General features: G+C 38.7%; 2 protein-coding genes and 1 long non-coding RNA gene across 5 annotated transcripts; 1 reads left to right on the top strand and 2 right to left on the bottom strand.

Moving 5' to 3' along the window:
* Positions 1 to 281: 281 nt before the first annotated feature.
* Positions 282 to 3,276, bottom strand: LOC103833424. 3 transcript variants are annotated; one of them, XR_626194.3, is made up of 7 exons: positions 2,733 to 3,276; positions 2,613 to 2,652; positions 2,238 to 2,540; positions 1,953 to 2,052; positions 1,598 to 1,855; positions 1,140 to 1,321; positions 282 to 696 (listed from the first exon to the last, which is right to left on the bottom strand). It is a non-coding gene; the product is annotated as an uncharacterized LOC103833424 (long non-coding RNA). The 3 variants fall into 3 exon arrangements; XR_626193.3 differs by having other exon boundaries at positions 2,238 to 2,529; positions 2,733 to 3,270; XR_001955571.2 differs by lacking the exon at positions 2,613 to 2,652 and having other exon boundaries at positions 2,733 to 3,273.
* Positions 3,277 to 4,530: 1,254 nt separating this feature from the next.
* On the bottom strand, positions 4,531 to 7,474 carry LOC103833423. The gene is made up of 5 exons (XM_009109510.3): positions 6,493 to 7,474; positions 6,184 to 6,308; positions 5,493 to 6,095; positions 5,057 to 5,408; positions 4,531 to 4,984 (listed from the first exon to the last, which is right to left on the bottom strand). Exons 1-5 carry the CDS (start codon positions 7,219 to 7,221, stop codon positions 4,679 to 4,681), a joined length of 2,115 nt encoding a protein of 704 aa, XP_009107758.2. The 5' UTR covers positions 7,222 to 7,474; the 3' UTR covers positions 4,531 to 4,678.
* Positions 7,475 to 10,826: 3,352 nt separating this feature from the next.
* Positions 10,827 to 12,398, top strand: LOC103833422 (peroxidase 7). The gene is made up of 2 exons (XM_009109509.3): positions 10,827 to 11,140; positions 11,524 to 12,398. Exons 1-2 carry the CDS (start codon positions 10,874 to 10,876, stop codon positions 12,283 to 12,285), a joined length of 1,029 nt encoding a protein of 342 aa, XP_009107757.1. The 5' UTR covers positions 10,827 to 10,873; the 3' UTR covers positions 12,286 to 12,398.
* Positions 12,399 to 12,593: the final 195 nt, after the last annotated feature.

Genomic DNA, 12,593 nt, shown 5'->3' with positions numbered 1-12,593 from the left:
TCCCGCAACCGCAACCGCGCGCAACCGCTGCGGTTAAACCAGTCAGGCCCTAAATCAATTATTTTGGCTGTGAGAAATTTAAAGAGAGCATTGAAAATTTTAAAGAGTCTAAAGCCAGATTGGAAATAAATTAACTTTAAAAACTGTACAATTAAGCTAAAGTCTCAACAGCCATCACAACTTAATCACGATCGAAACCATATTCTTTTTTTTTCAAACAGTGAAATATGCTCAACCTTTCACACGTAGTTTTATTTTATTTTTAAATATTATTGACTGGGTTTTAAAAAAAAAATTAATGGATTGACATTTTGAGTACATATATGAAACTTTGTTTGAATGACTTAGGAGTAATATATAACCATAAGTTCAAACTTAAACATAATCTATAATAATATTTGAAGAAAACATAGCAGAGTAGATAAAAGGTATGATATTGATCCGTAAGCATTATTCAAATAGATACTAATATGGCACATATTTCATCCTCGTAAAACCTATGCGATGGATGCCTTCTTGGTGAACTTGGAAAATAATGTGTCCTGAGAGTTTTTGGTCATGAAACCAAATGAAGTTTTTGTAAGAGTTGCTTCTTTCTCCTTTTTATCACCACCAACGCACACCTTAGTAGACAGTATGGTCATCCCAGATACAAAGAGGAAATGGGCCACCGGTGTAAAAGCCACTGTCATTTTCCTGTAAAAATGTATCATACTATACGTTATTACTTGATTGAAACTTTAAAGGAACCACAAAAAGATTAAACTCAGGGCTTTGATGGATCTAAAATTACTCCCAAAAGTTGATAATAGTGGAGGAGTCCAAGAGATGAATCAACAAACACACACCAGAGGGGCAAACACTGAACAGATAAAGTTATAACCCTTTCATGTCTGATTATATTATGCAAGTGAAGAGGGTGAAAATCAAAAACAAAAGCTGACTTCTCTTTGCCTCTTTGATTCCAACTTCCATACGCAGCCATGGACTCTCTGGCAGCTCTTTGAGCAGTTTTGTCTTTCAAACGACACATGTTATAACATTTCGTATCTGAATACTCTCTTTATAAGCAAATGCCATTTTATTCCCAGGAACAAACTCTTTACTGATGAAGACAATGAGAAGATAAAACTACTCACCCGAATCTATTTATCCTTGATCTATTTTCCCCTGAGTAAATTTAGCTTTGAATGTGTTTTGGAGTAGTTCTGGTGATTTGGTTTGAGCAGCGGATGCAACATCATCAAGAAACCCCTTTTGTGGGAATTCTTCACTTACCAACTCCAATAGATCTCAAACTGTAGAGCTGCTCCCTCCATTTCTTCAATACATGAACAAATTGAAAATAAAATTAATGTTGAATAAAAAAACAGCTCTCAAACATGTGAACTTGAGTTTATGTATAAATAATTTTCTTTCGTAACTTGATTTTCTTACAAAATGAAATAAGAAGGAAACCAAATAGATTCAGCATAGACTGACCTAAAAAAATATGTAATCAGGGCTACGTGTGTTTACTGGCTTTTGAACCAAACAATTGAACCATAAAAGAGTATATCTGAAATGGCATAAGAGAAACTATTAATCTAATTTTTACCTTGATGCTTTATGGCTCTAGCCAAAAGCGACATCTTTAAGAAGCTTGTTATCAGAGGCGTCTGTTAGATTCCATGCTTTTGCACATCAATTCTCGCTCTGCTTCTTCAGCAAGAACAATCACCTTGTGACCATTCACCTTGATCCGTTTCTCAATGAACTCCAAGAGTCCACATTTTCCATTCGAGAAAAAATGCTGACTCAAGAGTAATGAGCAATTGACATCTCCGCTAGCTTATGTTATACATCGCTATGAATCCTGTTGTAAATCATCGAATAGCCTTTAGTCATTAACAACTCAAAAAGTCTTTTAACTATAATTTTCTAAGCAAAAACACACGAAGAGAAAAACTTACCACTGTAACATCCATAAGCTTGCCAAAACCAATACCATTCTCATTACTCTCTGCTTCAACATGTGATGTATCGATTGCTCGCTGAGCCCACTGAACAAACCTGCATTATATAACCACCAAGACCGCTGATGCAAAATTCTTATTCCAAGACGGATGCTTTCGAAGGTGAGATGTCATCTTTAACTTGTTCTTATTGTAGTGCTCAAGCACTTGTTTCATTCAACTATTTTTTTTGTATTTCCCTCTGTAATAAAACCTATAAATGCTACAAACAATGTTTTTTACCTGTAGATATATCAGAAGGATCCTGGTAATGTTCAGAGTAAGCACCATAATCATTGGACGTCACTATTAGCAGCATCGCCTCGTCGGAGCTTTAAGCCAAACCTCGTCCTGCCCGAACCACTCTCGATTCACCATGCTCCAATCCCCGCCTTTGAGCCAAGCAAGAACCGCCATCTTCACTGCCGCCGTTGTTAAGCCAAGCAAGAATCACCGAAACCGTGAGATGCTCGGAAGATCTGTCGGACAGAGTAAGATCTGAAGGAGTTCACAGTTATGGCTCTGGCCATGTCTCCTGTAAATCACCTTCATTAAATCGATTCAACAGGTGAACAAAGAGAGATAGAGATTCCCAAAATTATTTAAGAACGAAATAACCTTAGAATCGAGGAGTATGTGTCGATGGAAGAAGGATCGCCTGAAGAGAGATAATAAGATCTGAATGATAGTCGAAGAAATAAAGATGGTTGTTTATGGAGACTTCAATGGATCCCATACCTAGTTTCAGAGGAGAAGAACCTCAAATGAAACGATACCAGTGAAACTCGACCAGGGATGCCTCATGACAATTCGTCTTATACACCATCCTGGAAGATCAAACGACGCGATCAAAATCTATCGAATAGAACTATTCCTCACATCGAGTCCAGCATCTCAAGCTTTCGAACGGCGTAGAACAAAAAACGTGATGAACCCTAAATTCTGAAGAAACACGGCTGGAGAGGCTTACGTCATTTGACTTTGGGCTGAGTTTCATCAGAAAACACAAAGCCCAAACACATAACGCAACCCGTCATATTTTTAGAATAAATGAAGTGATGCGTTTTTGGATGCGGGACACGTGTCATGCTCACAGGCTTCGAATTTCCAAGCTGTCATCCCATGTGGCATACCTGGGAGGGATACAAACCTTCTTTTATATATAAAGATATATGCATGTAAGCTATACGGAGACTTTAACATCTTGATTTCTTTTCTTTTTAACAAAAAAACATCTGGATTCTATTATGGGCAATTGTCAATAATAGCACCTTTTGAAGTTTATGTCACAAAAATAGCATTAGAAGGAGAAAGTCACAAAAATGACATTCATTAAAGGGTAAAATATCCCTAATACCCTTAGTTTAAAATTAAATACACAAACAAAAATAAATAAAAATAAATAAAATAAAAATAAAAAAAAATGAAAAAAAGAAATTTTTTTATAGTTTCAGATTATATTTTTCAGATTCGAAATTTTTCTAATTTTTTTTGAAATTTATTTTTTGAAATTTTTTTTTATTTTTTTTTTCAAATTTTCTTTTTATAATTTAAAAATACTTTTTGAAACTGTTTTTAAAATTTTTTATTTTTATTTTAGTATTTATTTTTTATAAAATTTTAAACCCTAATTCCAAAACCCCACCCCCTTAACTCTAAACCCTAAGGTTTGGATTAATTAACCCAAGGGGTATAAGTGTATATTTACCTCTTTAATGAAACATATTTTGTGACTTTGAACCTTGAGTGCTACTTTGGGAACAAAAACTTGGTTTGGTGCTATCCTAGTCTTTTTCTCTTCTATTATATATTAGTTTTAAATTATTATTTGGTTAATTATGTAGGCAAAATACACTTACACTGAGTGTTAAAAAAAAAAACACTTGCATTGTTTTTTTTGTGCAACTACATTGTCTAAAAACTTCGAAATTATGCATGCATGAATTAGAACGATACAGTATTGGACGCTTCTTAGTCTTTATTTGTTAAAAGTTAAGAGACGGTTCTTATATTACGCTAAGAATCTCACTTTAAGAATCTTAATAAAAACATGATTAACTCTAATTCATTAATCGTGGTTCTTAACTCATGATTTAACAGTTTTTTATTTTCATTTTTCGCCTAAGAGACGATTAAGTTGGCGTGGAAGCACTATTTCTTATAGGAAATGTTTTCAATACATATTCTCGGAACATGTTTTAAAATAGAACTTTGATAGGCGAGAAGTGGAAACATCGTGAGGTGTGAAGATTCGTGATATTGTGTAACCGAAACTAAAACACACAAAAACAAAATCAAGTGGTAATTAGAGAGCTAGTAAAAAAAATTACAAATTTCCGTAAAATTAAGACACCAGAATTTGCATGAGAGTTGGAATTCACGGCGAGAAAGCAGACATAGAAGACCCATTAACCATGAAGATATGGTTGATCAATTTTTAAGAAATCAAAATATATGAACAGTTTTTTGAAATAAAAAATTTAATGTTTTCATCGAAGCTTTGTTTCCGACTTTCATATCATATATTTGGTTGGCTTAGAAGACGAAAAATTTCATTAAACGGGACAAATCCTTTCGTTATACAATATTTGAAAACGTTACCAGACAACATATACGAACAACGTCATGCGATAAGAGTAAAACAGAAAGTGTTCTAGGTTAGTGAACTCGTCATGTGTTTTATTTCAGTTTCTTGTATCGAAGAAGACACGAACAACGTCCATAATCTGAGCTCTGCAAATCGGGCATTTCCCTCCACTCCAGTGTAGTTCATTGGCACATTTCAAGCACGTGCACATATGTCCGCACCTGTACAAAACCGCTTCCACCTGCGTTTCGTCGCAGACGCAGCATTTGCGTTTCATTGGGTTTTCTCGGTGAACCAAGCTCGCGTTAGTATCCAAACATGTTTTCACAGAATCTCGTAGTAACGACATTTCTTGTTGAAGTTGTTGGATCTGTGTTCTCATTTCGCTTATCAGCTCCATTTCCTGAAACGTTTTTAATTAAGCGGTTCAATGATTCTCTTCTATGGGGATAACAATAAAATCTAAAAACCTTACAGGTGACGGAGGGTTGTGAACAGACAAGACAGGAGTTGAAGTTACTTCAGTGTCTTGACAACTCCATGATCCTGCAGGAGACGATGCAAAGATCGGCGAAGAAGACGAGTCATCTCCATCGTCTTGCTCTTCACCTTCTTCAGTAAATGGCTCTTCTTCTTCTTCTTCTTCTTCTTCTTCTTCTTCTTCTTCAGTTTCCTCCACATTTTCATTTCTATGTTCTTCCTCTTCTTCTTCATGTTGCAATTCCCATTTTTCAGAATGTTTGTTCGAATGTGTCTGCACACGAGACATCATGAGCCTATCGATCTGATCTCTTAACCCGCTCTGGAGAAAGTCTGTGACCGGTCCTCTGTAATATCCAAAACCACACATTTTCTTAGTTAAATGGTTACCAAATAAGAAAATGGATTTATAGATTTGATCAGTTACTTACCGCTCAAGTAGTCTACGTATGTCCTCTTTCTCAGACCGAGTGTTCATAACTTCCAGGTACCGCGTCTTCCTCAGCTCCTCCCAGTAACTTCTCGGCCGAGATATTTCGTGAAGCCAGTCATTGTTGGTTTCTCCGTAGTAGTAAGATTGCTCATCTTCTTCATACTCTTCTTCGTCTTCCCATCCATTTAGGTAAGACGTTTCTTGTTGCTCAAGGCACTGATCAACCTCAATACTCTCAGGTGCCACACTTTGCGGTTGAGTTTCTTGATCTACGCAGGCGCTAGGGCTTGTCTTCTCTTCTTCTTTCTTGTCAGAATCGTCGTCATCGCAGCAAACTTCTTCTATTTCTATTGTTTCTTGCAGCTGAAGGCAATTGGTTTTTGAACCAACTGTTCCATTAACAGTTTCTTCTCCCTTACGTAAAGTTGCTTTCTCTAAGTTAGGGTTAGGGAGACTCAACCTCTCTTTGAAAAAGGCCTCCAGTGTAAGACCGCCGTTTTTCATTGTCTTGTTATCACTAGTTACTTCTGTTTCTTCTACGGTTTTCTTATTCATAAAATGATTATCCTTCCTCTTATCCACATCAGCACGAAATCTCTCCCTGCGTTGCAATAAAAAGATTGACGATCAGAAGAAGAAGAAAATGCTGAGAATTAAACTCCAAGAACATAGATTCTGAGAATAAAAACCTTAAATGCAGAACTGAAGAGCCACCTCCAGATCCTATACGGTTCAATCCAGTTGATTTTGAGTTAGATCGGTTTTGATCTTGAACCGCTTGACAGCGTTTGAGGTTCCTCAGCCTTAACATTGACTGTTTTAAAACAATTCAGATATATATATATATATATATATAAAGTGATGAACGAAAAAAAACAAATTACTCTAAGTACCATTTATATAGAGTAAACCTATTTTTCAGTTTATTATAGAAAAAGAAATAGAGTACCATTTAGAGTGAAAAATAGAGTGGAGTTGGAGATGCTCTAAATATTTACCTGGAGGCGGCCACGTTGAGTAAACCTAGAAACAGCGTTGCGTTCAAGAAGCGAATCCAACTCGCGGTGGCGATCGCGTTCCATGTGCATAAGCAGATCCGTAAACGCTTGCCGTCCACGGATTCTCGGTGTCACCATCGGGAAACTGCTTTTCTCCGACGACGACCAAGACGAAACGCAAGGTCTTGGCGTTCTGATCGTCGAGAGTCCACCGCCGGAGATCACCTTCGCTTCCTTGCTCAGCCTCCGGATCAAGTCAGCGACTCGGCATGAATCGGAAACCGAACCGCCGGGCGACCGAGATTCGATCTCCACGTCACTAATCTCAGCTTCAGATTCGATCGATGGAGATTTTGAAGAACGAGAATCTTGAACACTGACTCCTGAATCGCTCCGGCTGCTATTAACCGGAGATTGGTTATGACTAGGCGAAGTGGATCGGTTCAGCAACCTCGCCTCCCATATCTGTACAAGAGAGGAAGCTCCGTTTCTGTTCGATTCATCAGATTTCTCAAGAGCAATTGGTTTCTCTGTTGACTTGTTGTTATCTTTCTTTTTATTAAGAGTCTGGATCCAAGAATCCACCAAGTTCTGCGAATTCTCGTCCGACACAGGTTGATGATGATGGTTCGGAGCTTTCTTGTAAACGATGGGGGTTTGACTACGATCTCTATGGATAAAACCGAACCGTTGAGACGGAGACGGAATCTCCACCTGCGAAGACGCCATTTGTAATGAAATCAACAAACACAATATCAAATACACATTCGAGTCTCTTTGTAATCGATGGAAGGAGCTCTATTTCTTTTCCGTCTCTCTACAAGAACTAAAAAGGGAAGAGGAAATCGTTTTGGATTAGTGAAGATACTGATTTTTCTCGTAATAAAAACAGAGAAAAGAAACAGAAGAACAGAACAGAACAAGCGGTTGAGACAAGATGACCGAAACGATGAAGAAGGAAGAAACAAAACCAATGAAACAGTAATGTGCTTATCTGTTTAGTACTATAAGACTTTTATTTGTTTTTTTCCTTATTGTCTCCACCGCTAAAATGTTGTGAGTCCTAAAATCGCTCTGTTTTGTCCCTTAAACTTCGGAACATGCCCGTAAGATAAGGTAATAAAGAAATGAGGTGTCAAAACAGAGGATGATAGATGTTGAGGTTCCCAAGAAAGATAAACTTCCGTGGCCAAAAGTGAAATTGGTAAAGAGTTTAAAAAGCTATAGTTTCGTTTTTGAACTATAAATAAATGGTGACTGTACACAGATGCCGCGCTTTTTGGTAAACGCACTTAATTACTATTAATTAAATTGTGTTTGGCTGTTAATGCTCTAGTCAAAATGAGCCGTTTGAATATTTAGCCGTTGGCGAGTGGGAACCATGCGATGCAGTTTCTATATTTCTTCCACGTCCTTACGCGAATGTCCATTTAAATAACTACTGGTCTGTTTTCCAAAAGGTTTATTGCAAGTTTGCAACTTATTTTATAGATGTGACTCCTTAATGAGCCTCTTTACCAAGATTGAACCACGATAAATCGATAATTAAGGTTGATTAAGCCCATATATGAATGTTCAAAAAATATTGTTAATTTCAAAATCAGACGTTTTACTTTAATTTACAGATTTACTCAATAAAATATCACTCTAATCATGGTTTGAAGATATCACTAGCCCATATATTCGGCGTTTGAGGATATGCATGTGTATGGACGACCATAAACTAAATATATAGAGAAATAATAGTACCATAACCGACAAATGAAACAAATAAAATACCCCGATCCAAGTTGAAGCAGTCATGCGAAAGATGGGCTTCTCCGAAATGTGGATTGACTGGATTATGCGATGCATTACTTCGGTCAAGTATAAAGTCCTCATGAATGGTGAACCAAGGGGAAACATAGTCCCAGGGAGAGGTTTAAGACAAGGAGATCCTTTGTCTCCTTTCATATTTATTCTATGCACGGAAGCGCTCGTTAGCCTTCTTAATCAAGCAGAGAATCAAGGGAAGATAACGGGGATGCGAGCCGCTCGTGCTTGTCCCTCGGTATCCCACCTCCTCTTTGCTGATGATAGCCTTTTCTTCTGTAAGGCGGAGCCCCGTGAATGTGAAGAAGTTATGAAAGTAGTAAGGAAATATGAGAAAGCATCAGGTCAACGCATTAACTTTGACAAATCCTCATTACTCTTTGGTAAAAGGGTTCCAGCGAACGTTAGACAGCAGATCAAGGACACTCTTGGTATACAAAATGAAGGTGGGATGGGCTCATATCTAGGAATCCCAGAGGATATTAGTGGTTCAAAGTGCAAATTATTTGCCAACCTAAAGGAGAAGCTCCTGCATAGAGTGAATGGCTGAACTGGTAGATGGTTATCGAAGGGTGGGAAGGAGGTTTTGATTAAATCGATATTGCTAGCTCTCCCGACCTATGTTATGTCCAGCTTCCTGCTTCCTTTGGAGATATGTGAGAACTTAGCAAGTGCCATTGCACAGTTCTGGTGGAGCTCGAATCCTCCGAAAAGAGGAGTTCACTGGGCAAAATGGGAAAAGATGTGTGCACCTAGAGAAGAGAGAGGAATTGGTTTCCGTATGATCCATGAATTTAACCTAACTCTTCTAGCAAAGCAGCTGTGGCGACTTGTGCAATTTCCGGATTCACTAGTAGCGAGAGTCCTCCGAGGAAGATATTACCGTCTCAGTTCGCCGTTGCGAATAGGCACTGTGGATTCTCCATCTTAGGTATGGACAAGTATAACTGCCGCGAGGAAGTTATTACTTCTGGGAATTAGAAGTAAGGTGCACTCAGGGTACGAAATTAATGTGTGGGAAGATCCTTGGATCCCTACGATGCCAGCTAGGCCGGCTCATGCCCGAGCTCCAGCGGTGAATCCTAAGATGCTTGTCAGCAGCCTTATTAATCCTGTTACCAAAGAGTGGGATACTCGACTATTGGAACAATATGTAGCTCAAGAAGACATCCCGATGATTCTGAGTCTGACCATTAGTCCTACTCATCGACGTGATACATTTTGCTGGAGTTACACAAAGACTGGACAATATACTGTCAAATCGGGATATTGGGTTGCAACAAACTTGATGAGAGACGAAGAGGAGTTACAAGTTTTACAGCCTAGCATCACAAAACTTCAAGCCTTTGCTTGGAAGGTGAATGCGCCACAAAAGATCTGCCATCTTATATGGCAACTAATATCTGGACAGATAGCCGTAACAAGAAATTTGGTACGCCGCAACATGAGATGTGATAATTATTGCCCAAGATGTGGAGCGCCAGAAGAGACCGTTACTCATGCTATCTTCGAGTGTCCACCGGCCTTACAAGCATGGGAGTTATCATCAACACCATCGAGCTCTGAAATCTTTCCTGTATCGAGTATTTACGCTAATATGGACTTTCTTTTTTGGAAGAAGAATGATATTCTGGAACCAGAAGAGGATAGAGATCCTTATCCTTGGATAATTTGGTATATCTGGAAAGCTAGGAATGATAAGTTGTTCAGAGGCATAGACAGAGATCCATTGGAGCTAGTCAGATATGCAGAGAGTGAGTGCCAAGCTTGGTACAATGCAAGAGACTCTGTACCGGTTATGCCAAATGTACAGACTATTGAAGAACCCCAAGTCTTAAGCTTGGGTAATATCTGCATGGTGGATGGTTCATGGACTTCCACAGCTCAATTTAGTGGAATAGGATGGGTCTGGAAGGATGCAATAGGAAAGATACAACTCATGGGGTCAAGGAACTTACGGAGGAGGGAGACATCACTACACTCGGAACTGGAAGCTTTAAAGTGGGCAATGGAGAGCATGATACAACACTCGACTTGTCAAAAGTTTGGGACAGACTGCAAGGATTTGATAGCAATGATGGAGCTGCCACAAGATTGGCCCAACTTCTCAACTGAGCTGGAAAACATTCAAACTCTTCGGTTGTGTTTTTCAGACCTCAAGATTATCTACATTCCAAGGACGCAGAATGAGATTGCGGATGCTAGCTAGAAATGCACGTTCTTTTTATAGATCATTATGTTTTATTGGTTGTTCTATTCCGGTCTGGCTTCCCAGACCACCTCAAGTTTGAGTAATAGAAGAGCCGTTTGCTGTCACAAAAAAAAAAAAAAAAATAGAATAATAATCTAATCCAAATAATATACAAATTCCTTGTGTTGTCCTATATTAACAAAGCATATATTATTCTGCGCGACATGCAAGCAACTCATTTGTATAATCAAAATCTTAAAGTTGTGCCTCCCACGTAAAACCCAGTATAAATATACTCTCACAATCGGTCTCGACCATATGAAACAAATTCAAATTCGATCAAATTGAAAAAGAGAGAAAATAAAAAAAGGCAAAACAATGAAGTTGGCCGTGGTCTCAGCTGTCATCCTAGTCGTGGTTTTTGTGGCATGGCCGGTATCAGCTGGAGGATACGGACACGAGGAGGAGGAGGATGATACGAAGTCATGGTTTCCTTTGGACAATCTATTATCGCTGAATTATTATGACAAGAGTTGCCCAAATTTCGAAAAAATCGTCGATAACAAAGTGAGGCAATGGACAAAGAGTGACCCTTCCCTTGGTCCTGCTCTCCTCCGACTTCTCTTCCACGATTGCGGAGTCACGGTATTGCTCTTTCCAAAATATTTATTTGACCACTAATCGTTCCATTGCCTAGTATTTTTATGTTAATTGATGGTTCTTCTAATGACCATTAATTAGAGTTTGTGTTGGTAACACAGTATTCTAACAAAGTAAGATACAGCAAATACTCTCTCTATTTTCGAAAATAGAATTTTCTAAATTTTATGGTTATGTATATGTAATGATATTTTTATTTAGAAAATATATAAAATTAAACAATTTCTTAATTTGTGCACCCTTATTGTGACAAATTTCATTTCATCTTGAGGTATAGATGAACATAAGTAGCGTATTGTTTTGTGTGTATATAGTACATTTGAAATGATAAAATAAGAAATCTTTTGTGAATGCGTAACAACTTTCAGGGATGTGATGCGTCGGTTCTTCTAGACCACGAAGGATCAGAGAGAAGATCTCCGGCGAGCAAAACCCTAAGAGGCTTTGAGCTAATCGATGATATCAAGTCCGAGATGGAGAAATCCTGCCCCAAATTAGTCTCATGTGCTGACATCCTAGCGGCAGCTACCCGCTCCGCCACCTACCAACTCGGCGGTCCTTACTGGCCCAACGCCTACGGACGTCGTGACTCCAAAAACTCTTACGCTAGAGACGTCGAGAAAGTTCCTTCAGGCCGCCGTGACATCACTGGCCTTCTCGAGACATTTCAGTCTTACGGACTCAACGTCCTCGACCTTGTCGTCCTTTCCGGGGCCCACACCATCGGAAAAGCATACTGTGGAACCATCCAGTCGAGGCTTTACAACTTCAACGCAACACATGGAACTGATCCGTCCATTGATCCTAAATTCGCAGATTACTTGAGGCGCAAGTGTCGCTGGGCCTCAGAGACGGTTTACCTAGACGTGGAGACTCCTGTAGTATTCGATAATCAGTATTACATCAATCTTCAGAAGAATATGGGAGTCTTGACCACCGATCAGGAGCTTGTGAAGGACCCGAGGACCGCTCCGCTTGTAAAGGCTTTCGCGGAGCAGCCGGCTCAGATGTTCAGACATCAGTTTGCTGTGTCGATGGCTAAGCTGGTCAATGTCGGTGTCATCACTGCTGAAGATCGTATTGGAGAGATCAGGAACGTTTGCAGCAAATCTAACTCCAGACCTTACTGATTGAAAAATTGGTGATGAGTTTATAAATGAATATTTCTTGAAATGATTTCTTGTTTGGTTTCAATTGTAATTTTGTTACTCGTTGGCTTAACAACAACAAAAATGTGAATCTTGACTTATACTGAAAATAATATTTTTGTTACCAGTTAACTGAGATTGGAATTTTTGATTTGCATTTGTCTCAAATTAAAGAATTTTGTGTACGCTTACCGTCATTAGCTGATCAAAGACAATGCATGATGGTTGTCGGCTTATCATGTCTAAAGGTTTAAAATATTTTTAGCTGTGGTGATAGCTTTTGGTGCAGA

The sequence above is a fragment of the Brassica rapa genome, chromosome A08 (assembly GCF_000309985.2).
Source record: "Brassica rapa cultivar Chiifu-401-42 chromosome A08, CAAS_Brap_v3.01, whole genome shotgun sequence".
In the NCBI taxonomy this organism is placed as follows: Eukaryota; Viridiplantae; Streptophyta; class Magnoliopsida; order Brassicales; family Brassicaceae; genus Brassica; species Brassica rapa.
Note: the sequence above shows the minus strand (reverse complement) of the source record. Positions and strands in the feature narration are given on the sequence as shown.

Excerpts from the sequence above, each read along its gene's own strand:
- LOC103833423 (XM_009109510.3), bottom strand. The coding sequence starts at position 7,221 with ATGGCGTCTTCGCAGGTGGAGATTCCGTCTCCGTCTCAACGGTTCGGT. Across the intron at positions 6,309-6,492 it reads CTCAACGTGGCCGCCTCCAG|TCAATGTTAAGGCTGAGGAA; the intron begins GTAAATATTTAG and ends GTTTTAAAACAG. Across the intron at positions 4,985-5,056 it reads TTCACAACCCTCCGTCACCT|GAAATGGAGCTGATAAGCGA; the intron begins GTAAGGTTTTTA and ends AAAACGTTTCAG.
- LOC103833422 (XM_009109509.3), top strand. The coding sequence starts at position 10,874 with ATGAAGTTGGCCGTGGTCTCAGCTGTCATCCTAGTCGTGGTTTTTGTG. Across the intron at positions 11,141-11,523 it reads TCCACGATTGCGGAGTCACG|GGATGTGATGCGTCGGTTCT; the intron begins GTATTGCTCTTT and ends AACAACTTTCAG.